Raw genomic sequence first — 26,210 nt, forward strand, 5'->3', positions numbered from 1 at the left:
GAGGGATGGTGTGACTCCTTTTGGAATTTTTTATTTAGCTGGTGAATAAATTATGCAGCAGCTGTGGTTGAGCTATTTTGGCCTTTCTAGAAATGGTTTGAATCCGTAAAAGCGTTTGGAGTAATATAGGAAGGCATTATTGAGCAGATAGGCCTCTTGAGTTGTAGCCTTGTCTGGTCCTAACATAAGACTCTATATAAGCCAACCTTGAGAAGTTGAAATGAAGCCTGCATGTTGGGGAGAGGCCCAGAAGAGATAGCCCTGTCCACACCTAAAGGTGTGTGTTTTAAATGGAAGGATTAGAAGAGCATGTAGCTGTCTGTAATGTCAGAATGCACAGCTTCTACTTCTGTAGCCTTGGGCAAGTCACTTCCTGGGCTTTCCAGATCTCCAAGAAATGAGGAAGTTAGAACCAGATCCCACTCTCAGCTTTTAAGTCTCAATCATGGTTTGTATAAGTAACAGTGAGCAAGTTAGGCTTAGGCCAGGTTGGACCTTGAGTTTAATTTGGTTCTAGGGTGAAGTACTACAAGTTATCTACTCCTATGTCATTTATATTCTATATGAAGAAGGTGTGGAAGCCTGAATTTCAATCCAACCCTTGCACTTGTGTTCTTTGTATCCCACCATACCACCTCCCCCCAATTCTAAGTCAGGTTGGTCTCCATCTGGAGTGAGACCTCTTCTGTATATTACCATCTTGGGATTCCTGTGGCTAAAGAGTACTTCCTCTTTATCTCTGCCAGATTAGAGAGCCTGGGAATAACTTAGCCCTTCAAACTATGCTTATTACTTCCCTTGGCCAAAGAGCAACTAGTGGGCATTTATTTCCATAGGGAATTAAGAGTCCCAATTCATTCTCCTTTCTTACTCTTCTTAAATTCCATCTAACCCTGCAGGATAGTTAAGGTGCTGAAAATTTCAGATTTCATAGTGACAACCCTCTCGATATACAGTAGTATGGCTACAGCCCTTCACCATTTCAGTGGGCCATGGGACTGGTCTGTGCTGATCAAGAAACTTTCATTTCTGTCCCCTGCTTTGGCTCAGCATCAGATGATGAGTTTGAGAATTTGAGAATCAAAGGTCCCAATGCTGTGCAATTGGTGAAGACAACCCCTGTCAAGCCCTCTGCTCTGCCTCTCATTCCCGATACCATCAAGGAGGTGATTTATGACATGCTTAATGCCTTGGCTGCCTACCATGCTCCAGACGAAGGTATGTGGTTTGCCAAACCAGTCGGGAAGGTTGCATGGAACACACTAGGAGAATGTTTATAGATTTTCTCAAACCTATGGTTCCAGTCTCCTAATTATACATATACGTTTAATTTCTGACTTGTGTAAGTTGACTTGTAAGCTTACAAAACTGCCAGGCACAACACAGGAGACCTCTAAATGTTGGGTGAGAGCTGTGAAAAAGGAGACCCTGAATTCCAACTTAAACATTTTTGGGTACCTGATTACTCTTTTACATCTGCCCCCTGCTTCTCATCTGATGACTTGCGTGATAAAGCCATGGGCCTGGCAACCATGTCCTGGATAAAGCAGCCAAGCAAGCTGGGGGGCGGGGGGTGGGGGGAATAATATCATGATACTAATGTCATGTGTTTTGGGGTGGGTGCTTCAACAGATAAATCGGATCCTAAAGCTGGAGTGATGACCCAGGAGGTTAGCCAGATCCTACAAGACATGGGGGATGAAGTATACCAGCAGTATCGATCTCTGACACGCCAGGGCAGTGACTTCGATGCTCAGACTGGCTTTGCCATCAATGTAAGTCATGTTTCCGGTAGCTGGAGTGGACCTCCTCCCCAACATTTGACATTTGACATCCTAAAAGTTGCATTCAGATGCTTCAACTGTGGAGAGGAGTATAAACCAGGCACCTTAGTGAAGTCATTTCTTCTATGGCCCTTTTCATCATTATCTAGGAAATGAAAAGACACGCTTCATTCATTCATCCTAGTGTTTTCCTCATTTTGACAGAAAAGAATGACAGGACATCAGCCATAAAGTACATTGCCCCAGGGTCCCACTTCTAGTGTGAGGTGGATTCAAACGCAGCCTTGTACTTTTTGGCTACAGTGGCAGTGAAGGAAGAGAGGTGCATCCTGCTTATCCCCATCATTCTCTCTCTTCCCCCCTCCAGACAATTACAGGGATACTTTCCTGTGAGAAACAGGAGTTCAACTCTCCTGTCTAAAAGAGTTATAGTCAGGAGGCCCTGGGAACACAAATGTTGAAATGACGCCTTCATGTTCTTCCTTTTTCCCTGCCCCTGCAGACTCAAGTCTTCGCTACAGATGGTACATCCACTGAGACACCTCAGTCAGGAACCCCTCAAGGGGGAGGTAATGATCACCCCAGCATTTTCTATGTGTTTGTGTGTGGTGGGGTTTTTTTTTGTTTGTTTGTTTGTTTTATTTTTTCCCCCATGGTTACATGATCCTTGTTGTCTCCCTCCCCTCTTCCCTCCCACCCAGCAATTTCTTGAGTCATAGGCCTTGAAAAGGTAGATTCCTGTGGCTGGAAGCATGCCCATATATATATAGCGTATGACCTCTAGCCAGGTCCCCCACTTAGCTATGTTTGCTCTAGGCTGAGTTATTATTTTCTTATTCTGTAATGCTGTCTGAATGGTTTCTGTGGTGGCTTTTGCACGGCCCACTGGGAAGCCAAGTTGAAGGTGGTAGGATTCACTGTATGGGGCAAACTTTGGGAAAGCAGGCCACAAGGCCACAGCCTCTGCCTGGGGCTTTGAACCGAGTGTTTTTTGCTGAGTGCTATGGTCACATACATACCAACTTCTCCCATGCAGCCTATCTTCTTCCTTGATTATTTTTTGTCATCTCAATCACTCAGGACTCAGCAAGATGCCAGCTAGTTGACAGGCTTAGTAAATCCAAAGCTCAAATTGAAATGATCTCTGCCTTGGGTGGCTTACATTCTCACAAGGGAGAGAATATTTAGACATAAAGCACAGTGAGAATCACCAGAAGGGGGGGAGGGGGTTGGAGGCCTTGGAGGCATGGGAACAGCACAAGTAGAAGAATGTGGCACAGACAATCCTACCTGAGAGGCCTGCCAATACAGAGACACTGAGATAAAAGGAGTGGATGAAGGACAATAAATGAGGTCACGGAGGCTAAACTTCTAGGTCCAAACAGTAGGACTTGAGAAGGGCTTCAAATTCCAGCCCCCAAGTTGATGTTGCCCCCAATGTGTAGTCACTTGTAAGACACTGGATTCACGAAGTAGAGAAAAGATGTTCAACCCGTGTTTTAGAGAGGTTGCTTTTACATCAGAGTGAGTAAAAGCCTTTTCATGCAGATACCAACAGACAAGCTTTTGTAGCAGTCTTGGGAAAAGGCAAGAAGCACCTTCACTGAGGCAGGGCCATTGAGAATTGGAGTGCGGAGAAGGGGACATTTACAATTGATATTTTTAACTCCATTGTCAACCAAGTGGCTCCCTAGGGAGAAAGGGCAGTATGGAAAATCAGACCATGGTTGTGATTTTGGGCGATTGAATTGGTACAGTAGTGGTGCCCTCGACTGAAGAGGGAAGTTCAAAAGAGGTATTTGGGTCTCTTTCTATCTGAAAGCCTGTATAACCTTAAGGTTTCCCTGTTTACCCTAACCCTGGCTTATGAATTTTCCTTTTCACTCCCTTTGACCCTACATCTGCTGTTGACAATCACATTGGCTTTGGGTGTCCAGTAGGGTAGGAGTGGCATGGTGATTTGGAGTGGCATGGTGATTTGGTATCCTCTTTCTGTCTCAGCAGCTTCTACTCCGGAGGAATCTCGGGAAGGGAAGAAAGATAAGGAAGGGGAACGTGTCTCTGAAGAAGGCAAACAAAAAGCCAAAGGCAGCAAGCCTTTAATGCCAACATCCACCATCCTTAGGTTGCTGGCTGAGTTGGTGAGGTCCTATGTTGGTATTGCCACTCTGATTGCCAACTACAACTATGCTGTGGGCCAGTCGGAGCTTATCAAGGAGGTATTCCTAGTCTAAAACATGTCAGTCACCCTTTCATGGGCACCACAGGAGTAGGGTGGGAAGAATTAACAAAAGATATCATGGTTGTTGAGGACAATGAGTTTCTTACTTGGACAGTCCAAGTCAAATGACTCTGTCCTATCTCAAGCCACACCTTTTGTGTTTTACTAGCTATGGAAGGGAGGCAGATGGAAAGGGAATGCTAAGGGCTGGTTAGCCAAAGTCCTTGGCTTCTATTTTCAACCACTTCCACCCACTTCCTTTTCCTTGGCTCTCTAAAGGGGATGAGCCATAGGATTCCCCCTTCTCCCCTTTGAAGAAATATTGTATGGCTCTAATAAAGTAACATGGAGAGAAGCAAGGATTCCAGCCTCATAGAAAGGGATAGACCCTTAAAATTGACACCAAGGTTGAGGGGAACCATAGCTAGATGACCTCTTGATCAGAGGTCATGACTTTTTTGTGTGTCTGTTTGTGTATGTAGGATTGCAGTGTGCTGGCATTTGTTCTGGACCACCTTCTCCCACATACCCAGAATGCTGAGGATAAAGATACCCCAGCACTGGCCCGCCTCTTTCTTGCCAGCCTGGCTGCAGCAGGCAGTGGCACAGATGCCCAGGTTGCCCTGGTGAATGAAGTCAAGGCAGCTCTGAGCCGAGCATTGGCAATGGCGGAAAGCACAGAAAAACATGCCAGGTAAATAGGCAAGGCCCCAAAATATGTGGAAATATTTATAAACAAACTCTTAGACAGTATACATAAGAGAAGGAAGAAATTGAGAGGCATTAGAAATGGCTTCCTGTAAAAGGTTGGAGTCTAGTTACAACTTACAGTGTGCCAGAAAGGTTAGTAAGCAGAGCATGGGACAGATGATTTGATGATTGCCAAATAGAATGTCCAGGTACAATGTTTTGTTCATGGAGCTGCCAGGAAGCCAAAATCACTGGATCAAAGAGTACAGGTCAAGGAGTAATGCTTAATCAGACTTGGAGGAGTGGTGAGTAGTTGATGGACTGCCGACAACAAATAAAACCATTTCTATCTCATCCTGGAGGCAATAGGCTGCCACTGGAGTTCACTGAGTAGATGATATGTGGTTTATGAAAATCACTTCGGCAACTGAATAGAGGGTAGGTTGAAGCAAGAAGAGACTGGAGGCAAGCAGACCCGCCAGTAGGCTATTGTAAAAGTTTAGGAGTAAGGTCATGAGGTCCTCTGCTATAGAGATGAAATTAATGGGGCACCATATTGGATTGGGGGTGGGGGGGAGGTGGTGCTGGCTAAGAGAGTTGGAGTCCAGGGCGACTCCTACATGGGATTGGTGTCAGAAAGGTATTGCTCTCCCCAGTAAATGGACAGGTAGGACCTAAGATAGCTGGAGAGGAGATTAGAGGGAAAGATGATGTCTGCTGGTCATACAGTTTGAGATACATGAAAGGCAATTAGGCAGAATTGAAGGTCAGCAGAGAAGTTGGGGCAGGAAACAGATTTGAGAATCTTCAGCATAGATTTGGTCATTAAGTCCATGAGAGTAGATGAGATCAATCAGTGAAGGAGTATAAAGAGGAAAAAGCAGCAGCCTCTGGACAAAACCCTAAGGCACAGCTATGGTTTGAGGGTGTCATATGACAAGTGGATCCCTCAAAGGACACAGGAATTTTCAAATAAGTTGGGGGAAAGCCAGGGGAGGCATTCGGGAGTGGGGTCCCCAAATCCTAGAGAATATCAAAGAAAGGAGAGTGATGAACAGTGTCAAAGGCTACAGAGAGATTAAGGACTATGAAGGTTGAAAAGTGGAAGTGAAGAGATATTGATCATGTCAGAGGGAGTTGTTTTTGTGGAACGATAAGATTGCAAACCCTATAGAGCTTGTTGGAGACCAGAAAGCACATCTTCATCAAGGCCAAACTAAAGTTGGTCTCTTTGGCAGTCATGCTAGGATACTCTCAAGGAGTTGGGAACACCAAAGAATTGGTCATGTCATGCTTATTAAAAGCCTGTTTCCTAAGGCCAAAAGCCACTCCCTCCAGCATGGCCTCATGTGGTGGGCTTAAAGAGACCCTAGCAGCCTTTTCTCACCCCACTGTAGGCTCCAGGCAGTGATGTGCATCATCAGCACCATCATGGAGTCCTGCCCCTCCACCTCCAGCTTCTATAGTAGCACAACAGCCAAGACCCAGCACAATGGCATGAACAACATCATTCGGCTTTTCTTAAAGAAAGGCCTGGTGAATGATTTGGCACGAGTGCCACATAGCCTGGACCTCTCAAGGTAAGATCACAGAGCACAACAATGCTGAGTGGGTGAGCAAGGGAGGCGGCACAGGAGGCATTTAAAATCTTTCTTGCCTATCTTTTTTCCTGTGCATGTTTTTGACATGGCTGGACTGACCCAACCTATGAGGCTCCTGGCCTTCTAGTGCTAGCTATCTTCACAACTAGGATATCTTCAAAGGTTCCTGCTAGGTTTCTGATTGACTTGGGGCCTTTCTTGCTATTTCCTATATTGACAGAGAAGTTTAGGTGGCCTGATTTTTTTCCTGGCTAGTTCTGCTGGCTTCTCCAGAAAGTATCGATCCTTTCTGTGTCCTATGGTTTACTGAAGAGGCCACTATGATTGAGGAATTGGGAGATAGAAAAAGGCTCTCAAAGCTTGGTTAAGTCCCCTTTTTCTCATTTATCCAGTGACCCCTGCTTTCTTTGCCCTAGGGATTGAATGGTTTGCTCCAGTACTGCATGTTTCTGCAATCAGTTCGTACCTTCCACTTCGGGAGCTTTGAAGGTACTCCTTTGCTCACTTCATTTTTTTCTTTCCTTGTGTGTCAGTCCCAATATGGCCAACACGGTCAATGCTGCCCTGAAGCCTTTGGAGACATTGTCACGGATTGTGAACCAACCCAGCAGCCTCTTTGGCAGCAAGAGTGCTTCTGGAAAGAGCAAATCTGAGCAAGATGCCCAAGGAGCATCTCAGGATGCCAACAGCAACACCCAGGACCCAGGTAGGAGAGCAGGGTGTATAGCATGCTCCACACATGTGTACTTGAGGAGGATTTTTTGCATTCCTTGTATATTAGTAGGGCTTTCCAAAGAGGTCCACCAAGTATGGTGGCAGTTCTCAGTTACCAAAAAGACCCCCTGAAGGGTGTCCTGGTGCCTTGGGTAAACTACTTTGCCATGCTCAGACCCCTACTGAATGTTAGGTACCACTGATTCACTGGACCTTTAGGCAAGCCCCTTGGCTTCTTAGAGTCTCCACTCTCTGGATCATTGACAGACCAGTATCTGACATACTTGGGCTGTATATCCACATACCCGAGGCATTCTTTGATTCAAATGAAACAGATTTCACTCTAAAGCTCTAGAATTCAATGACACAAGATATTCCTGAAGGATCACTATTCATTGCTACTTTTCCCTCAGCTGGACCTGCCTTCATTGAGTGATGTGCCTCCTGTTTGCCCTTTTACTTTGCCCCAAATCTTCCCTCAAGGTCCCTCTTTTAGGCAGCCCTCCCAGATCTCCTCTGCATCTTCTTGTCCATCTTCCTCATCTACATTTTTCCCCCCAGGGGAGACTGGGGAAGCAGAAGTACAGGAGGAGGACCATGATGCCACTCAGACTGAGGTGGCAGATGGTGACATCATGGATGGAGAAGCCGAGAATGACGCTGTGGTGATTGCTGGGCAGCCACAGGTGCTCAGTACTCAGGAGATGCAGGTATGCCTTCTACTTGGCACCATTACAGAGGCCTAAATTGCTCCATTTAGTAGGCAACACAAGAGGCACTAGGCTGGCATTTACCCCTGGTTTCCTGGCCCTTTGTGGGCTTGGTAAATCACAGCATTTTGAGGTCTCAAATCTGTGGGAATTGATTAGTACCTGAAGAGCCCAACAGCAGTAGATTTCCTTGGGCCCAAAATTCAATGAAATGTATGGATGTTGGGCCTTGTCAGTAAACTATAGGTTTCTGTTAGTCTTCACCTCCATAGTGACAGGTGCTCTTGTGCCAAGAAAGCAGAACCATTCTACTTATCAAAGATGCAAGAAAAGCCTTAAGTGCCACTTAGAGGGCAGAAAGTGCCCAAATGGAAGGCGCTGACTGGCATGCTACTGTAGTTGGAAATTGGGCTATTGGCCAAGAGTGAGGCTTGTGTTCTTGGGGCCCTCCATCAACTCCCCTCCAAGCCCTACTTTTCCACCTCTGGGCCTGGGGCTAGTCTCAGCAAGAGAGCCCAGTCCATTGCTGCCTCTTGCTTTTCCTCAGGTTGAGAATGAGCTGGAAGACCTAATAGATGAATTGCTTGAGAGAGACGGTGGTTCTGGAAACAGTACAATCATAGGTAAGCAATCTAGAATTAAGCATATAGTCTACCTGTTTCTCTGGGTCTCTCTTCTGCACCCTGCGCACAGCGCTTGCGCATGCACGCACCTGTGAGTACACACACACACACACACACACACACACACACACACACACACACACACACACACACCTCGTCTTCCCTCCTCTTCTTTGTCCATCTTCCTCCTCTCTGTCTCTCCTCTCATATCTTCACTTCCTACCTCCCTGTCTCTTCTTTCTCTTTTCTTCTGTGTGCCCTTCCCAACCCCCCCCCCCCCCCAAGACTGAGAGAATGTTGCTCCCTTTCTTAGCCCCTGCTTGCTCAGCTCTACCTAAGTGTGTCTTAGTCGCATGTTGGGGCCTAGAGCCTGGCCTGTGGTACCATCAGGAAAGCAGACAGGTTTCTCCTTGTACAGAGTTGCTCCTCCCTGGGGGCTTGCATGAATTGTAGGTTTAAAGAGAGAGATTGAATTCAGGGGCTTAGCCCTTCCAGGCCTCAGCAATCTTGACACGGTGGTGGTCCTGCCCCGTGGCAACATCATGGAAGGGGGTAGAAACCCCTTTGTTGTCATTCAGTTATGTTTCAGGATGGGCTGAGGAGGGTAGGAATTTGCCCTCTGAGTCACAAAGAAGGAAAAAGTTCTGGGACCAGAGTGTGTCTGGGCTCAGGTTCCGGTCTGGAGGTAGCCTGGGCCAAGCCGAGGTAGAAGGGGAAGCCATTCCCTCCGATTTCAGTGGCCTGGTGGGTTCTGCTCTGTAACCTTCAGTGGGCAGAAGCGGAGAGGACGAGTCACAAGAGGATGTGCTGATGGATGAAGCTCCCTCCAACCTCAGCCAGGCTTCCACCTTGCAGGCCAACCGAGAAGGTGAGAGTGCAAAGGCAGATCAACCCTCCCATCATGCCCTTTCAAGCCTGGCACTCCACCCTGCCCAATCGGATGAAGTAACGGGGTCTCTGTTGGTCTGCACATGGCTCCCAGGCCACATGTAGCTATATCTGCAAGTGGCCCGGTGTGTCCTGGGGTAGTTGGCAACTCACCGATGTGGCATGACTCATTTTTCCTGAAGTTTTCTCCATCTACCCATTCCCACTGATTGTGAAAGCTTTCACTAAGGAGGATGTGACAGATACTGGGAGAAAGACAAGAAAAGGAGGAAGGGTGGGAAGCTTTGGGTTCAGCCTCTAGAAGTGTGCTCCCCACCCCCATCCCACCCCCACTCCAGCCTCCTCATTGCTACTAACCTGTGCAGCTTGTTTTCAGGATAGGGGCCCACTGGGGCTTTCAGGAAGCCTAGGCCTGCTGGAGGGCTCCAGGATTTGCCTCCTTTCCCTGCCACCTGCCACCCCTTTGGCTCAGAAGCTCTCCAGCTTCTGGCCACAGCCTTCTAGTGTGATTCTTTGTTGTAGATTCAATGAATCTCTTGGATGCTGAGGATGAGGAGGAGCACACCCAAGAAGAGGACAGCAGTGGCAGCAATGAGGATGAGGATGAGAGCCAAGATGAAGAAGAAGAGGAGGAGGAAGACGAAGAAGATGATCAGGTTGGACGGGAAAAGGAAGATAGTCCTCTGGGTGTATTTATAGCAACGGGTTCACTAGGTATGCTAGCACCTTTCTTCTCATCTCTGACCATGGTCCATAGTGTTGGTGGTATCTGCTTCCTTCTCTAGGATGACGAGGAAGGAGAAGAGGGAGATGAGGATGATGATGATGATGGCTCAGAGATGGAATTGGATGAGGATTACCCTGACATGAATGCTTCTCCCTTGGTCCGCTTTGAACGTTTTGATCGAGAAGATGACCTCATCATTGAGTTTGACAACATGTTCTCCAGTGCCAGTAAGCCCCATTCTGGCATTCCCCTTAGGGAGGCGTTTACTGCTCCTGTTTCCTTAGTCTTATTTGAAGAGGGTACCAACAGCTGAGCAGATCTTTCCAGGTTCACTCTCAAGAATGGGCCTATCCTCTGTGGGCTTCCTGCACTTTTCATTCTGCCTTAGTGGAGCCAAGAGCACTAAAGTATAGATTCTTGGTTGCCCTTTCCTTGGGAAACTTGGACATTTCAGAATTTATGAGAAAGCCAACTTAATTCTATAAGTGAGACGGCCTCTTTGGGTTTCAAGAAAAAAAGGTTTTCATTTCAGTTTGAGAGTCCCATGCCTTTCTCGTGTTCCTTCTGACTATGTGGGAGACTTCAAAGATATTTTAAGGCTAAAGCCTAGAAGAGGATTGATGCCTGTGAGCTTGAGATATCTGTGAGGGAGAGGCTGCCTTTGCCTCCCTGTTATGTCCTTTCACTGAGTGTACTTGAAAGTGGAGTCATGTACTCCAGGGTGAGCCAGCTAGCCCTTCTCTGGGAGTTAAGGCAGCCTCCAATGCTGCCACCACTGCCCACCCTCCAAAAGGAAAGGGACAAGGGAAAGGTTGTGCCTCCTCTAGATTGTAACAAAAAAGAAGGGGCTTAAAAACAGCTGAATCATTGAATTCCTAAGAGCCTACCATGCTGCTGCTCTTCTAAGAGAAGACAACAAGTCGTTCAAATGAGGTAGCTTGAGAGTGGACAGAAGCAGGAAACTCTCTGGCAGAGGCTTATGGTTTAGAGAATGGGGATTGGGGGGGGGGGGTGCAAAGATATGCTGGGAGTTTTGTGAGAAAAGAGCTCCCTAGTCTGTAGTCTCTGTTACGTTAGAGTGATGGGGTAAGATCTGCACTTAGACGAAGAGAGAGCTGGCAGCAACACACGAACACACACACTTTTGCAGTCCTTGAGAAGAGATGGCAACCTGTGAGTTGAAGGAGTTAGGTGGATTCATGTGAACGATGTGTTGGAGGCTCAATTGGCCAGATAGGTTTGGTGAGAAGGAGCTACGGTGACTTACTCAAGAGACTGGGAGGAAGAGGTATATGGAGTGCCTTTGAGGGGTCCTAGGAAGAGATTGACTGCACAAGGAGCACTTAGAGCCAGGGAAGAGAGAGGATCTAAAACCAGAGGGGGTTGGTTGTATTGGCTGCTGCAGGGTCTAAGTCCAGAGAGGGAAGGACAAACAAAAGCCCACCAAATCCTACCACATGAGACATGAGGAGGCTTTGGAGAGTGGGAGGGCAATGAGAAAGTCACCAGGTGAGAGTAGATCAATAGTGGCCAGCAGCTTGGTTGGTGGAGTCTTATTAAATTTGTTTCAAAGAGAGCAGTAGACAAGGAGAGGCTGCAGGGACATCTGGAGAAGACAAAGGAAATGGGAACCAGAGCACCCTGAGAGAGGCTTGGGCCAGCTCTAGGTAAGGGAGAGATTGGACAATGGCATGTAGTATGGGTTTATGAGGTAGCCTCCAGGAAAGCAACAGCATTGACACTTCCCTCAGGTCTCTCCAAGTCATTGGGACCTTCCTTGGGTTATTATATTACACCTCTTCCCTGAACAAACCCCTTAGTTCTCTTTATCTTTAAAGGAGAGAACCAGGCACATTCTCTCTGTGACTGCCAAAGTTTCTGCCTGCCCCTGTGTGAAGTGGGGCCCAAGACTGCAAGTGACCCGAGACTCTCCCCTGCGTGCCCTAACTAACACCTCATCTGTCTTCTTTACAGCAGATATCCCCCCATCCCCTGGGAACATCCCCACCACCCACCCATTAATGGTTCGGCATGCAGACCACAGCTCCCTCACCCTGGGTAGTGGTTCCTCTACTACCCGCCTCACCCAGGGCATGGGCAGAAGCCAGAGAACACTGAGGCAGCTAACGGCCAACACGGGGCATACTATCCATGTGCACTACCCTGGCAATCGACAGCCCAACCCTCCCCTCATACTGCAGAGGTGAGTTAGCCAGAAAGCCCCCTCGTTCCCTCCTTAGCTCCACCTGCTTGTTTGAAGAACAGAATTTTTCTCTGCTATCTTCTTCCTTTCCTTGGTGCTGAAGGGGAGGGTTTTGCCCTGGCTTTTCATTGGTAATGGGACTCTTCCCAAGTTGGGAAACACCCTCCACCAATTCAGGTTTCCATCTTTGTGCAACTCAATCTCCCCCAAAGTGGCCGACAATAAGTAGAGTTGAGGTGATTCATTCAGGTTCCCATAGCTGCTGTGTCCAAGGCAGGATTTGAACCCTGGGCTTCCTGGCTTAGAGGCCAGGGCAAGGTTTGGGCAGGAGGCCAGAGAAGAGGCTACACACCATGCAATTTTAGCCTGTTTCTGACCGAACTACAGCAGCCCATGTGCATTCTGGGGGCCCAGAGAATGTTGGCCAATAGCATGTGGTTTTCCTACAATGACTACCCTCTTTTTGGGGGGAGCTTCAAATTGGGGAGCTAGTGGAGGGACAGGATGTTTGACTCTTGGTGACCCCATTTGGGTTTTCTTGGCAAAGATAATGGAGCAGTGGCTAGGACGCACCTGAGGCCTTCCTGACTCCAGGCCCCAAACTTCTTGAGCCCTGTCCTGCTCCGTATTGTTTGTGAGAACCCAGACAACTGGGAAGGCCCATGCTGGGTGGTGGTAAGCTGCCCGGAAATGGGACAAGGCCTCCAGGGAGAGGCTCCATGTTCAGAGAAGGAATTCTTGCACTTGAGGAACCTTCGAGTGAAGAAAATTGAGAGAGTATCATACAGGATCCCGATTTGGCCTGTCCAGGGCAAGTGGAGGGAGCATATGGGTGCTGCAGGGCTTGTGAAGACTGGGACCTTCCAAATATCTCCAAGGAGGACCAGAGCAAAATGACCGAAAAGACCCTGAACCTGGGCAGGCTTCAGCAGATGGAGGAGAAAAAAGAACCAAAAACACTTGACTACTGTGCAGTCCCTCTGACTTTCTAGCTGTGTGTTGTTAGCGGCATATTGAGGCACTGCTGCTATTGGCAGGGTTCTTATCCTGCTGGGCTGCCCAAACTTGCTACTTTTATGCTTTGTTTTCTGTGGACTCTGCAACACTTTGGCATCTCAGCCATTTGCTTCAACTTTTTGTATTTGATGAAATGGAGGTGGGAGTGGAACACAGCAGCCAAGAGCTCACTGTATTAGGATGGGAGTGAGTGGATAAGCAAACCTTTTGGTATGGAAACGGTCTACAGGTAGAATAAACTCTTCCAGGCATTTCATAGGCAGGCTGCCAAAAGCGGGATGGGTTCTCTGCACCATTCATGTCACCTCTGGAATGAAGTTTTTGGCTTCAGACCCAGCCTAAGAAAAGTCCTGGAAACCCCTGGCAGCCAAATCTCGTTTTATGGCCCAGAGAAATACTTGGTGTTGACCCAAATGCCTCAGTGGCTGTCATGGGGGACAGGGGACAGATAGCTTAGCTACAGGCTAGTTCATGGAACACCGCACTTGTGGTCAGAACCCATGTCGGCAACTTGTATCTGCTCCGTGCTTTTTGTGTGGCCTGGAATGGGTTAAAATGTCAGCAGTGCCACATGTTTCTCAGAATCTCTTCAGCCTTGAGATGTCAGGATCCCAGGAAGATTTGACTGCCACTCACTTGGGGCTAGGAGGGTGTGTGGATGGGTAGAACTTGAGCTCCCAAGACATGCCAGTTACTTCTTCCTGAGAAGCTGCTGTCTTATTTTTGGTGGGTTAATGAGCTCTTTCCAGGCAAGAATGAAGTGACCAGAAGTGGGGAAAAAGTACCTTGGGACCCATGTAGATTTGAAGCCAGGCAGAAATAACAGTGATGGCCATGGGGCATGCATATGCAGCAGCAGCAGCAGGGGAAGGGAGGGAACAGGCTTTTTGCCTTTATCTCCCTGTAAGAGTTGTGTAGGAGGCCAATTCGTTGGCACTTATATCATTGAACCCTTTGGCTACCGGCCTGTCTTCCCTGGGATAGTCGGCCAAGTCTCATCAACTCTCCTCTGCAGATTGTTGGGTCCATCCGCTGCAGCTGATATTCTTCAGTTGAGTAGCAGCCTTCCCCTCCAGAGTCGTGGCCGAGCTCGCCTCCTGGTGGGCAACGATGACGTGCACATCATTGCCAGGTCTGACGACGAGCTGCTTGATGACTTCTTCCATGACCAGAGCACAGCTACCAGCCAAGCAGGTATGTTGGTCCGGCTTCTGATCTGTGATCTGGGGATCTACGGTTGGTCACCTGGAAAGACCAAGGCCCCAGCAGAGTATACAGGAGGTGGGGGATTAACACTATAAGTGAGCTGTCTTGGCTCCCATGGGAGCTTCATCTAGAAAAAACTGCTTCCACACTTGTCCCTCATTGGGCCTCAATAGACCTGGTTCCATTAGCCTTTGTTCAGCCACCTTCTTCAAGCTTTGAGCCTGAGTCAATGCATTGGAAGGAGCCCCTGATTTGGAGTCAGAGGAACTCATTCCAAATCCCAGCCTCAATTTTCCTTACTCCCATTTACCTTTACAATGAGGGAAATGATGGTTGAATTTCTGCTGAAACTGAACTGGTTGATTGGGGATGGGGGGTCTGTACTGGATTCAAATCCCTCTCTTACTTTTTGCCACAGGGACTCTCTCAAGCATCCCCACAGCCCTGACCCGCTGGACAGAGGAATGCAAGGTGCTGGATGCTGAGAGCATGCATGACTGTGTGTCTGGTAAGTCTGATCTGGGGCCGCTGGGGCTTCTCTTGCCTCAGCCAATCTGCCTCACGTCCACCCTGAACCATGGCTTCGTTCTGCTGGCATGCTGCTTACCCTGCCTGATCTCCTGCCCACAGTAGTGAAAGTGCCCATCATCAATCACCTGGAGGCCCTTCGAGATGAGGAGCTGGAGGAGAGGCGAGAGAAGCGTAGGCAGCAGCTGGCCGATGGAGAGTCCAAGGCAAAAGAAGAGAAGGAGAGTAAAGATCAGAGTACACAGGTCATTAGGCTTGTTCAAAGCTGGCATGGGGGGCGGGGTGCAGTGAAGGAAGTGACTACATTACTTGAAGGCTCGTGGACTCCAAAGCTGAGATCCCAGGAATGGACGTGATTTGTCACCCACCCAATCTCAAGGCTACATTTCTAGATTCCCCAATCTGACTTGGCATTGGTCACAATGAGTGTGACATGAGCACCGCCTCATAGCAGGAGATGCCAGTCCACCTTCCTGACAGTCTGTATGTACACTTGTTAACAGAGTCAACATAGGGAGAAGTGTTGCCCACCAAGTGTCCAGGGTCTCTTCACCAGAGTTCAGTCCAAGGCAGAGACCAGTGTCTCAGTAGCATCAGGTCTCTTGCTCAGCAGATCCCAAGTTGATCTTTTGCTTCCCTCCACAGGACAGCACATCCAAATCAGACACTTCTACCAGCCAGAATGTCTCAGGTAATTGTCCCTTCCTTCTCTTGGCTTTGCCTTTCTCATGCTAACTCTTGGCTCTTTGCCACCCTTTTCCCTGTTCTGAATAACTGGCTTTAGGTGGGCTGAAGCTCCAAGAAGAATCACTGTGTTCTGCGGGATGAGGTAGTAGATTGTATAGTTTTAGGGTCACACCCGATCTCGGAGATAACTATACAGTCTACTGTCTTTCCCACGGGGCTCCACTCTCACCAGGGTTCAGCCTCTCCGTGTCCCCCACAAGTGCAGTGCAGAGGCACTGCTGCTCACTGGTTTAGCCTCTTGTTGAGACTAGCCCTGAAGGCTGCCTTCTGCCATGGGCTACTTAGCCTGGCATTTGCCATCAGAAGTCCCTGATGGAAGCTGTAAGAGCCTCCCAGAGGCTTCATCTTGGGGGCTCTGTGTGCCAGGGCAGCCACATCTGGTTGGGATGGGGCTTGCGATTCTTGAGTCCTCTGATGGCCCCAACAACCTTGCCAGCCACTGGCTGATGGTGCTTGAAAGGGAGCTCATCTGTCTGTGGAAGGAATCTTTGCCACTCATTAATTACTTTTGCCCAATTGGCCACCTGTGCCTCAGTGGGAAAAGGTGGGAATTGGGAGGAATATTAGCTTCCTATGGGCCAGTGCTCTGCCAAGCAATTTACAGATATGATCTCACTGGGTCCTTTTTCTCTCAGCAACCCTGGGAGGCCAATGCCATGTTTACAGTTGAGAAAACTGAGGCAGACATATAAAATGACTTGCCTGATGTGTCAAAGTTCTTAAGTGCCTACGACCAGGTTGGAACTGGTGTCTTCTGACTCTAGACCCATGTGTCTGTCCACTGTTCTACCACCTTACTGCCTATTTTGAATTAGAGTTGATCCAGGATTTGAGGCCAGGTCCTTAGACTCCAGATTCACTATAAATAAACCTTGTGGCCGATTGGGACGGGGAGTGAGATGGAATTTTATTTCTCTAGGGAGCTTCCTCTTAACATGGTAGATAGGGAGCCATTGTACGGCCTCTACCTTGTTGAGAGATATCTGGGTCACTGAGAAATGAAGTGTTTTGCCCAAGATCACAACCAGTAGGTATCTGAGGCAGTATTTGAACCTAGCTCTCATTGCTTCTGAGGTTTGCTTGTTCACTCTGTTTCCTTCTTCTTCCTTTCCATCCTCTCCAAAGAGGTGTAGTAAAATTGGGCTATTTGGGGATCGCGTTTTTGGTTTGTTTGTATTTGCCCCAATTAGAAGATAATTGTACAACTTCCTATTTTCCTGCTGTGTGGTATGATCACCTTGTTCACCAGGTGCTACCTTGGCCAAAACACCCAGGCCTCTGGGCACTGCTGCCCCTGCTGGCAAGCTGCCAGCAGTAATAGTGGTAAATTCTCCTTCATGGGTTTGCTGGGAAAGTAGTTAAACTAAAACAAAGGGCACTGTGATCGCTGATGTTGATGACTGGGGAAACAATGGAAATGTACCTTATGAGAGTTTGGCACCCTGGGAGGCAGCCAGGTGGGGATAGAACAGCTCCATTAAGATAGGCCTGGGAGCCTGAGGCCATGGTACAGCCCTATTTCCCTTCCTGCTTCTTAGGGGACTTGCCCCTGAGCAGGCAGTTTCCCCATCCCAGCCAGGCGTGGAGCATTTGGAGGCTAGCTCTCCTATATAGGGTACCTCGGAGCAGCTCCAGTGCCTCCCCCTTTCTTGCTGAAATCTGATCAGATTCTTGCCAGGCTGCATGACATTATTGGCTCATGGGCTCCCCAGCCAGTGGATATGACACCCATTCCCTGCTTTTTCCGAGAAAGATCAGAGTCCTGGACTTGACAGCTACCCAACGACCCCGTCTTCGGCCGAAGGCACCTCAGCCAGGCCCAAGCAGACCCTTGTCACTCTGGAAACCTCCCAGCAGCCACCTCCAGCAGCCTCCAGCAGTCTTGACCAGGAGCTCCCTGGCCCAGCTCCAGCCTCAGAGGCTGCCGCCCAGCCGCTAATGCCTGCAGAGCATGAGGACTTGGGCCCTGGGCGAGCCAATGGTGAAACAGAAGCCACCCAGATGGAGTTCTCCCCAGCCCCCACGATAAGTAAGCTGAGCTCCCAGGACACATCAGGCAAAAAGCTAGTGCTCTTCCTTGACCCAAGTGTCATTCTGCCAGTGTCTGCCCCAGTAACAATCCCTGGTTCATAGGGACCTACAGAGCACCTAGTCCCAGCCCCTTATTTTCCTGGGGAGGAAACAGATTCAGAGAGGAGATAAGGGACTTGCTCTGAGTTAATAAATAGGAAATCCTGAGTCAAATTTCCATCCAGATCCTCTGATGAAATCTGGCTGCCTTGAGTGAAAGCTGGTAGGTAGTCTTTGTGCCTGCCCCAGCGTGGCCGCCGCCCCCCCCCCCCCCCCCCCCCCAGCTCCACCAATGTGGTGCTTATCAGGTCCTACCTACCCTGGCAATCTAGGTGGCGGGTGGGAGAGGACACGTGCATGTGGACACATTGGGGAAAGCTTCTAAGCCTCTATGACAGCCACACGATTGGCTCTTATGGAACCAGTACTGTCCTACAGTGAGGCAAGCAGAGGGGGCACTTGAAGTGAGCTCTGCAAGATGGCCAGAACACAGAACATGGGAGAGAAAGGTACTCTGGAAGCTGAGACTTTCCTAAGGAGCAGCCCAGGGCTGGGAAATGTAGCCTGTGGAGGAGATGGAAGACCTCTTGATTGGAGAAGAGAGAGTGTGGCAGTCAAAAGCAGCAAGAATTGTGATTGACTTTGCTGACATTCTTTTGCCTTCTCTTGGTTGCTCTTATCTCTGCCCCTGGAGGCAGAAACTCCTCCACCTGGTTTCTGCACAGCATCCCTGTCTCTCCAGAAGGGGATGAGACTCAAGATACACTGACTTGACATCTCCTTTCTCCTTTGTTTCTGCATAGCCTCCCTGTCTCCGGAAAGGGCCGAGGACTCGGATGCACTGACTGCTGTGAGCAGCCAACTGGAGGGCTCCCCTATGGACACCAGCAGCCTGGCATCCTGCAACTTGGAAGAAGGAGTTGGGGACAGTACTGTAGCCAGCAATGTGGATGCTCCTGGGCCAGCTCCAACCACTCCTGGAGATCCAGCCCAGGCTGGGACAGAAACACAAGGCAGCAGTGATGGGCCTGGAGATTCCCCAGGAGAATCCCCACAGCAAGCTGAGGACAGGTACAAGGGGGAATCCAGCCAACTCATTTCAAAGGGTAGCTCGCCTTTCTTCTTGACCACCTCCTCCTTCCCCTCTGCAGACATTCAGTGACCTCCTCTCATCTCTCCTGTTTTTTCAGCTCTCCCCCTGGCTCATCCTCAGAAAGCTCCTCTACTCGAGACTCTGCTGTGGCCATTTCTGGAGCAGATTCCCGGGGTCTCCTGGAAGAGCCACTCCCCTCAACAAGCAGTGAAGAAGAAGATCCTCTGGCCGGTTAAGTGTTGTTTTGTGTATTGAGGGCAGCCCCATTGGGGTGGGGGCACATAGGTGAGGTCTCTTTTCATCTCAATACACTCTACCACTATTGGCCTCCCCTTCTCAGGCCTGCAGGGTGGGTGGGAGACCCATGGCCTCAGGTGCCATTTCTGTCCTCCAGGAATCTGGGCACAGGAGATGCTTAGGCAATGTTCTGCATTGTTGCTGCTGAAGTAGGTTATGGTAGGAAGAGACAGAGATTAGCAGTGAAACTTGAATGGGAAAAACAGGTCACAGGTTTTTCTCAGCCCTATTGCTTTACTCAGTGGTGGGGCTGGTAGTGCCATCAGAGCCAGATCTCAAAATCGGGTCTGATCCTCAGGCTCACAGGATTGGATGAAAGAGTCAGTGCTCTACAGTAGTGGCACAGTAAAGTATTGCTTGCCAGGCCTTGATCTCGATGGGGAAAGTCAGAGAGATGCTACTGGTTTTCAACAGGGCAGCCTGGGCTCAGTGTGCATTAAAGTGACTTGGTGGGAAGGTGGTAATGAGCAGTCTTCCTTCTCCTTGGAGGGCTTTGAGCAAATCTAGTCCACTGAGAAGAGCAGTTGTAACCAAGGAGACCCTTCTTTGGATGAATAGATGGGATGCTTTCAGGTTTTTTAGAGCTCATGCTTTTGGGACATGGGAAAGTACACTGGAAGCCCCTTACTTGAAAGGACAAGAATAGGAGCAACCTCAGTCTTACCTGGGGCACAGGAAGGTTTGGGATGAAAGGTGTGCAGACTACCCTCCCGAATCTGTGGGCAACATCAATTAATCTCTCCTTGGCCTGTTCCAGGCCATGTAGAAAATGCTGGGATCTTGGAGAACAGGCTCCACACATTTGGGTTAGTTTGCTCAGTACCTTTGGGGTCCTGGAGAGGGATTGAACTCCTGACCAGCTTGCCTTGGTTCCCATAGGTATCAATCTTCCTGAAGGTGTGGATCCCTCATTTCTGGCCGCTCTGCCTGACGATATCCGCAGGGAAGTCTTACAAAATCAACTGGGCATCCGGCCCCCTGCCCGAGTCACTCCTGCTGCCACCACCCCAACTCCTCCCCCCGTGGTGGGGAACCCCAGTGTAACTGAAGTCAGCCCTGAGTTTCTTGCGGCCCTGCCCCCTGCCATTCAGGAGGAGGTATGGGGGAAGGGGACCTGCTTCTTCCTTTCTAGATTCCTTTTGGGAGTTTTCCTGCATACCTCCTCACCCACATTCACTTAAATTGATTCAGTTGTCATGAAATGCCTGTTTTGTGCAGACATCACTACAGCAGCCACCCTGGGAAACTATTTCTTCTTGGGGAAGGCCAAATTCCCTCTACATGTGGCTGGCTGCCTCTTAGACTGACTCACTCTGTGGCCTAAGCCCACACTCCCAGTCCAACAAAGTGGCTCATAGTGGCACTCAGAGCAGTGTACCTATACTCCTGCCGTGTGCATGCTCTCTTTGTCTCTGCCCCTCTCTGTGTCTGTCTGTCTGTCTCTCTCTCTCTCTCTCTCTCTCTCTCTCTCTCTCTCTCTCCCTCCCTCCAGGGAATGGTGGAGGAGCAACTCAGAGTCGGACATCTCACCAAATCCCTTCAACTTCTACATTCCTCAGTCTTCATGTCTTTTAACGAGTCTTTTGGCCAAGCCATTCTTGTAAAAATTCTTCATCAGCTCTCCCATGGTGGTTCTTTCCCTTGCCTTTCCCAAGCCAGACTAGGCCCACTCCTCACCCCACCTTCATTAGATGGTGGGGGAGTGTTCCCTTCAGCATTATTTTCCCTCTGTGCCTCAGGTCCTTGCCCAGCAGCGGGCTGAGCAGCAGAGGCGAGAGCTAGCTCAGAGTGCCAGTTCAGACACCCCAATGGACCCAGTGACCTTCATCCAGACCCTGCCATCAGACCTGCGCCGCAGTGTACTGGAGGACATGGAGGACAGTGTGCTAGCAGTGATGCCCCCTGACATTGCTGCTGAGGCCCAAGCCCTTCGTCGAGAGCAGGAAGCCCGGCAGAGACAACTAATGCACGAGAGGCTCTTTGGGCACAGCAGCACTTCGGCCCTCTCTGCCATCCTCAGGAGCCCAGGTAGAGGCCTCTTGGGGCTAACTCCTGATGTAGACTCCTAGAGGAAAAACTAAACTCCCAGAGTTGGCTCATCTCACCTCCCACCTTTTTGTCCCTGGTAGCCTTTACAAGTCGCCTGAGTGGCAACCGAGGAGTCCAGTACACACGCCTGGCTGTCCAGAGAGGTGGCACTTTCCAGATGAGTGGGAGCAGTAGCCACACCAGGTATTTGCCTTCCCCAGGACCCCATTTTCCAGATGTCAGCTTGCCTCTGGGCACAAAGCTAACCTGTTGTATTCATCCACCCACTGTGGCCCACAGTATTATCTGAGGCTGCTCTTTTGTGACTCTTAGAGTAGGAAAAGGAGTGTGGTAGTTGATTCATAGAAGTGGTAGGCTTAGCAGCTTGGACCCCTCCTGTTAAGGCATAGCTTGGATTCTGCTAGATTTTCTCATCCTCTAGACGTCTGATGCTTGGCCTGGCTCCCCTTAAGGACAAGGCCTTACAGTAGTCATTTAATCTGTGTGGGCCTGAAACCTTGCCAGCTCTTTATAAAGGATAATCTAGGAGTAGAGTGAGTCCCCAATCAACTTTCTTCAACTGGGCAGATCACACAGCAAGTAAACCCGAAGTGTGGAATGACGTTCTGCCCGACCAAAGACCTCGACTCAAATTAGGCCAAGAGGAAGGGACCTTGGAACATTGATTCCTCTCCCTCTGATCACAATCTAACAATGACCTTGTACTCAAGAGTATCTGTTGACTCTCCTAGCCCTAAATTCCAAGATCCTGAGTTAGCCCCTTGTTTGACTGAAGCCCCAACTAATAACCATTGGCTGAGGCATCAACACCAGTAGCATAGACCAGCCAGGCACCCTTTTCTTTCTTGTGCCCTGTTTCCTCTATGGTTAAACTTGGTATTCATGAGCTAGAAGCAGAGAGAGATCGAGATTCATTCCACCCCCATTTTATTGTCCCTGAGGCCCAAAAAGGAAAAGGACCCCACCTCACCCCCAGGAGAAAAGTTGGGGGCTCCTCATTTCCCCTGAGCCCTCTAAACAGCTTCTGTCTTGATGCCTTGCACATCACAGACATTTTTCTCTGAGTTCAGTGTTGTCTGGGGAGGGAAGTCAAGGACTTCAATCAATAATGAACTTAGGCTTTTGAATGGCCAAGTTCCCATGTTGAAAAGGGAGGATTATGCTTCCCTTGTGGTACATGTGGGCCCAGCAGCCTCTAGGCTAGTTCTTTTGCTATTGAGCTTGGACAGCTCAGCAAAGGCCTCCTTAGAGAGTGTAATAGCTCCTTTCTCCTCTCCCACATCCCATGCTCATCCAAACAAATGGGGGCTCTTTCTTACAGGCCCTCTGGCAGTAATGTGGACAGCCTCCTGCGCCTCCGGGGCCGCCTTCTCCTGGACCATGAAGCCTTGTCATGTCTCCTGGTCCTTCTCTTTGTGGACGAACCCAAGCTAAATACAAGCCGCCTCCACCGTGTCCTGCGCAACCTGTGCTACCATGGCCAGACCCGCCTTTGGGTTATCCGCAGCCTACTGTCCATTCTACAACGGAGCAGCGAGAGTGAGCTCTGCATTGAAACTCCCAAGGTCACTACCACCGAGGAGAAGGGGAAGAAGGCAGCCAAGAGCTGCCCCACAGGCAGCCATGACAGCCGGCCCCTGGACCTGCTGCACAAGATGGAATCCAAGAGCTCCAGCCAACTCTCATGGCTCTCTGTGTCCATGGACGCAGCCCTGGGCTGCCGGACTAACATATTCCAGATCCAGCGGGCTGTGGGCCGCAAACACACCGAGAAGCATGCAGGTTGTGGGTCCACTGTCCATATTCACCCACAGGCTGCCCCTGTGGTGTGTAGGCATGTCTTGGATACCCTCATACAGTTAGCCAAGGTGAGGACTGGCCTGCTCTGGGGCCCTTTGCACCCAGGGCAAGGCAGGTGACTTAAGCCCTCTGGCCAAAGATGAGGTTGGGATAGGGATATAGCACTGAGAAATTTGTTACCAGGAGATCTTTATAGGTGCTAGAGCTCAGCCTCCTTACTTGACAGATCTTGGGTTTAGTGGCCAAGCCATACTTGGAGATGCCATTGCCTAAGAAAGTTCACGGGGTGCTGGGTTGGTTGGGGTTGGAGTGCATTGTCTATTTTCTCCAACAGCCTAGCAATGTGGTTTCATGGGCCTGCATCTGAACCAAAGCAAGCACATTCCTGACCTGGGGTGCAGAGGGGCTAGTGGTAGGGCCTGCCACCCACCTGGCTGAGCAGAGCTTGTCTCCACTTTCCCTCAGGTATTCCCCAGTCACTTCACCCAGCAGCGGACCAAAGAGACAAATTGTGAAAGCGACCGGGAGAGGAGCAACAAACAAGCCTGTAGCCCCTGTCCTGGTCAGTCCACCAGCAGTGGTATCTCCACTGACTTCTGGGACTTGTTAGTAAAACTGGACAACATGAACGTCAGCCGCAAAGGCAAAAACTCTGTCAAGTCAGTGCCCGTAAATGTGGGCAGTGAGGGAGAGACCTCTCTGTACAGCCTCGAGGCCTCCCCCCTAGGACAGCTCATGAATATGCTGTCACATCCAGTCATCCGACGGAGCTCACTCCTTACCGAGAAGCTGTTGCGACTTTTGTCCCTCATCTCCATTGCGCTGCCAGAGAACAAAGCGCCAGAAACTCCCTCCACCACCACTGCCTCCTCAACAAGTGCCACTACCACCAATACTATAGTCACCACTCCAGGCCCCCTCACCCCCGGCCCCACCCCTACTGGAGTCTCAGCCACTGCTACACTGGCAACCACCCCCACAAGCACCCCTACTGCCGTTACAAGTAAGTTGGAATGGGGGCTTCACAGTTGTCTCTGGGGGTTCTGCTAGAGTCAAAGAAGCAGAGTAGCTTTTTCCATCACAGAGATGTTAAAGATGGCCAAAGCTCTAGCAATCATCTGGTGTAGGCTAGTGGGCAGAACAGCAACATGAGACTTAGCTGGGCAAGGGAACCAGGTAGCAGTCTGATGGAGTAGATAGGATGAGATGTCAAGAGAAGAGCATCTCAAAAGGGACCAGACAATATAGGATTCAAGTTGCAGCACTGTTGAAAGGTTATTAGGGCTCGTAGAAGAAGGGCAGGATGTTGAGGTCTTGCTCTCTAGCCTTTGGTAGAATAAGAAACTGGTCCTCCAACCTGAGGGAGAACTTCATTGGTGTCAGACTCCTGGTTTCCTCCAATGCTTTTGAGGCCTGGCTACCCATTAGATAAAGGAGGAAGTCAAGGCACCCGGCATAGGGAAAGGACCTCTTCTGGTACCTTGCCAGTGGGCTGCCCAGGCCTTACCCCACTAGTTCTCATGTTTGTTTGTCGTTCATTCCTGTCATTGCCATTCCTTTGAAGCTACTGCTAAGATCAGCAAGTCCCCAGCAAAGGCCAATGAAGGAGGCAGTGGAGGTAGTGTGGATTGCAAGATGGCAGCATCGGGCCTGACAGAAAATCAGCTCCAGCTCTCCGTGGAGGTGAGGAGAGAGGCCCTAAGCAGATGCTCTCAAGGGAACGGGATGTGAGTATAAAGCCCATAGCTTGATGCTGCTCCATTTTCATTTACTCAATCTTGCCCATAGGTATTGACCTCACACTCGTGTTCAGAAGAAGGCCTTGAAGATGCAGCCAATGTTCTGTTACAACTTTCCAGGGGTGACCCAACTACCCGAGACACGGTTCTGAAGCTGCTCTTGAATGGAGCGAGGCATCTGGGTTACACCCTGTGCAAACAGATTGGTAAGAGGGGAAGGGTCCCAAAACCTGTCAAAGGGAAAAGGCGGCCGTCCTCGGCATCTTTGCCTACCCCACCGCTATGTACTCACTCTGAATTCAGGAATAGCATCTGTTTCCAGGGCCCTGCAGAGGGACAGGATTTAGCCTAAACTAAAGTCTGTGGAATTCAGGTGTCTGACCCAGGAGGCCCAAAGAATTTCAACTCCCGACCAGCATACAGTATAGGAAAATAAAGGGGCTGGCCCAGCTGGATCTCTGACAGGCCACAATGGGTTCCTTGGAGACAGTCAAGTCTTACTCTCACTCTAGACACAAGGAAACAACCAAGAGGGGAGGGAAAGGAATTGAATTTTCGTTTTGCCATTCTCCTTGCCTCCCTTGTGACTGCTGCTAGGGATCCCCAACCAGAAAAGAAACTGGGGTTACCACGAACCTCAACTGACCTTCAGGACCCACTGGACCCCTTTTGCCTAATGGGGATTGGACAGGATGTGTGGGCCATGAGGGAACTTGGAGAACAGCCTCTGCCTCCATCTGCCTCTGTATAACCTTTGGTTCTTGTGCCCACCTCAGGGACCCTCCTGGCTGAACTGCGGGAATACAACCTGGAGCAGCAGCGACGAGCCCAATGTGAGATCCTGTCTCCAGATGGGTTGCCTGAGGAACAGCCACAGGCCACCCGATCTAAAGGGAAAATGCAGAGCAGGTGGGTGACCACACAGTGTCAGTGGCCGAACTTTTCTTTCTTTGGGGGATATTCCCCTCTTACCTGTCTCCACCTGCCCAGCATTATGTCTTTGCAAAGAGAGAGTCAGTCCCTCCCTCTGCCCTTCCCCCTCTCTCTAGCAAACAGCCCTTTTGCTTGGCCCCCTAGGTTTGACACTGCCGAGAACGTGGTGATTGTGGCATCTCAGAAGCGTCCACTGGGTGGTCGAGAGCTCCAGCTGCCTTCCATGTCCATGCTGACATCAAAGACCTCCACCCAGAAGTTCTTCCTTCGGGTGCTGCAGGTTATCATTCAGCTCCGGGATGATACACGCAGAGCTAACAAGAAGGCCAAGCAGACAAGCAGGCTAGGTAGGCCACAGAACCAGATATAGAGCTGAATTTGTTGGCTCCATGGGATGTCACCCAGTAGTTGGTATTCTTACCCATTTCCTTATGGGGGGGGGGGGGGGGGGGGGCGTGCTTATTCCTTGTTCTTTGTGGCCAACTTGTTGCTTTGGCCAAGAGAACTCCATGAATGCCCTGAGGTAAGAGGGGGGGCTGTGCCCTTGGAATTATGGTCACCAGCCACCAT

At 49.8% G+C, this 26,210-nt stretch overlaps 1 protein-coding gene and 1 non-coding gene across 40 annotated transcripts in view; both read left to right on the top strand.

The window, feature by feature from the left end:
* Window positions 1-26,210, top strand: part of HUWE1 (HECT, UBA and WWE domain containing E3 ubiquitin protein ligase 1) — a 109,831-nt gene that overhangs the window by 75,982 nt on the left and 7,639 nt on the right. For 15 of the 39 annotated variants that reach the window (XM_007505989.3, XM_056809012.1, XM_056809021.1 and 12 more), the window contains 29 exons: window positions 1,051-1,218; window positions 1,633-1,775; window positions 2,287-2,353; window positions 3,786-4,003; window positions 4,488-4,699; window positions 6,093-6,275; window positions 6,830-7,002; window positions 7,572-7,720; window positions 8,268-8,343; window positions 9,113-9,211; window positions 9,754-9,887; window positions 10,017-10,185; window positions 11,933-12,161; window positions 14,194-14,372; window positions 14,803-14,892; window positions 15,015-15,157; window positions 15,558-15,603; window positions 17,413-17,688; window positions 18,533-18,800; window positions 18,920-19,053; window positions 19,999-20,216; window positions 20,859-21,147; window positions 21,249-21,351; window positions 22,490-23,036; window positions 23,434-23,971; window positions 24,533-24,651; window positions 24,757-24,913; window positions 25,484-25,616; window positions 25,785-25,987. In XM_007505989.3, the coding sequence (XP_007506051.1) occupies window positions 1,051-1,218; window positions 1,633-1,775; window positions 2,287-2,353; window positions 3,786-4,003; window positions 4,488-4,699; window positions 6,093-6,275; window positions 6,830-7,002; window positions 7,572-7,720; window positions 8,268-8,343; window positions 9,113-9,211; window positions 9,754-9,887; window positions 10,017-10,185; window positions 11,933-12,161; window positions 14,194-14,372; window positions 14,803-14,892; window positions 15,015-15,157; window positions 15,558-15,603; window positions 17,413-17,688; window positions 18,533-18,800; window positions 18,920-19,053; window positions 19,999-20,216; window positions 20,859-21,147; window positions 21,249-21,351; window positions 22,490-23,036; window positions 23,434-23,971; window positions 24,533-24,651; window positions 24,757-24,913; window positions 25,484-25,616; window positions 25,785-25,987 (5,463 nt within the window). The remainder of the gene's footprint in view (window positions 1-1,050; window positions 1,219-1,632; window positions 1,776-2,286; window positions 2,354-3,785; window positions 4,004-4,487; window positions 4,700-6,092; window positions 6,276-6,829; window positions 7,003-7,571; window positions 7,721-8,267; window positions 8,344-9,112; window positions 9,212-9,753; window positions 9,888-10,016; window positions 10,186-11,932; window positions 12,162-14,193; window positions 14,373-14,802; window positions 14,893-15,014; window positions 15,158-15,557; window positions 15,604-17,412; window positions 17,689-18,532; window positions 18,801-18,919; window positions 19,054-19,998; window positions 20,217-20,858; window positions 21,148-21,248; window positions 21,352-22,489; window positions 23,037-23,433; window positions 23,972-24,532; window positions 24,652-24,756; window positions 24,914-25,483; window positions 25,617-25,784; window positions 25,988-26,210) is intronic. The other 24 variants (XM_056809015.1, XM_056809026.1, XM_016427135.2 and 21 more) reach the window with 13 other exon arrangements.
* Window positions 15,734-15,813, top strand: MIRLET7F-2 (microRNA let-7f-2). Its single transcript, NR_034952.1, has one exon. It is a non-coding gene; the product is annotated as a microRNA let-7f-2 (primary transcript).

This window comes from Monodelphis domestica, chromosome X, assembly GCF_027887165.1.
Source record: "Monodelphis domestica isolate mMonDom1 chromosome X, mMonDom1.pri, whole genome shotgun sequence".
Classification (NCBI taxonomy): domain Eukaryota; kingdom Metazoa; phylum Chordata; class Mammalia; order Didelphimorphia; family Didelphidae; genus Monodelphis; species Monodelphis domestica.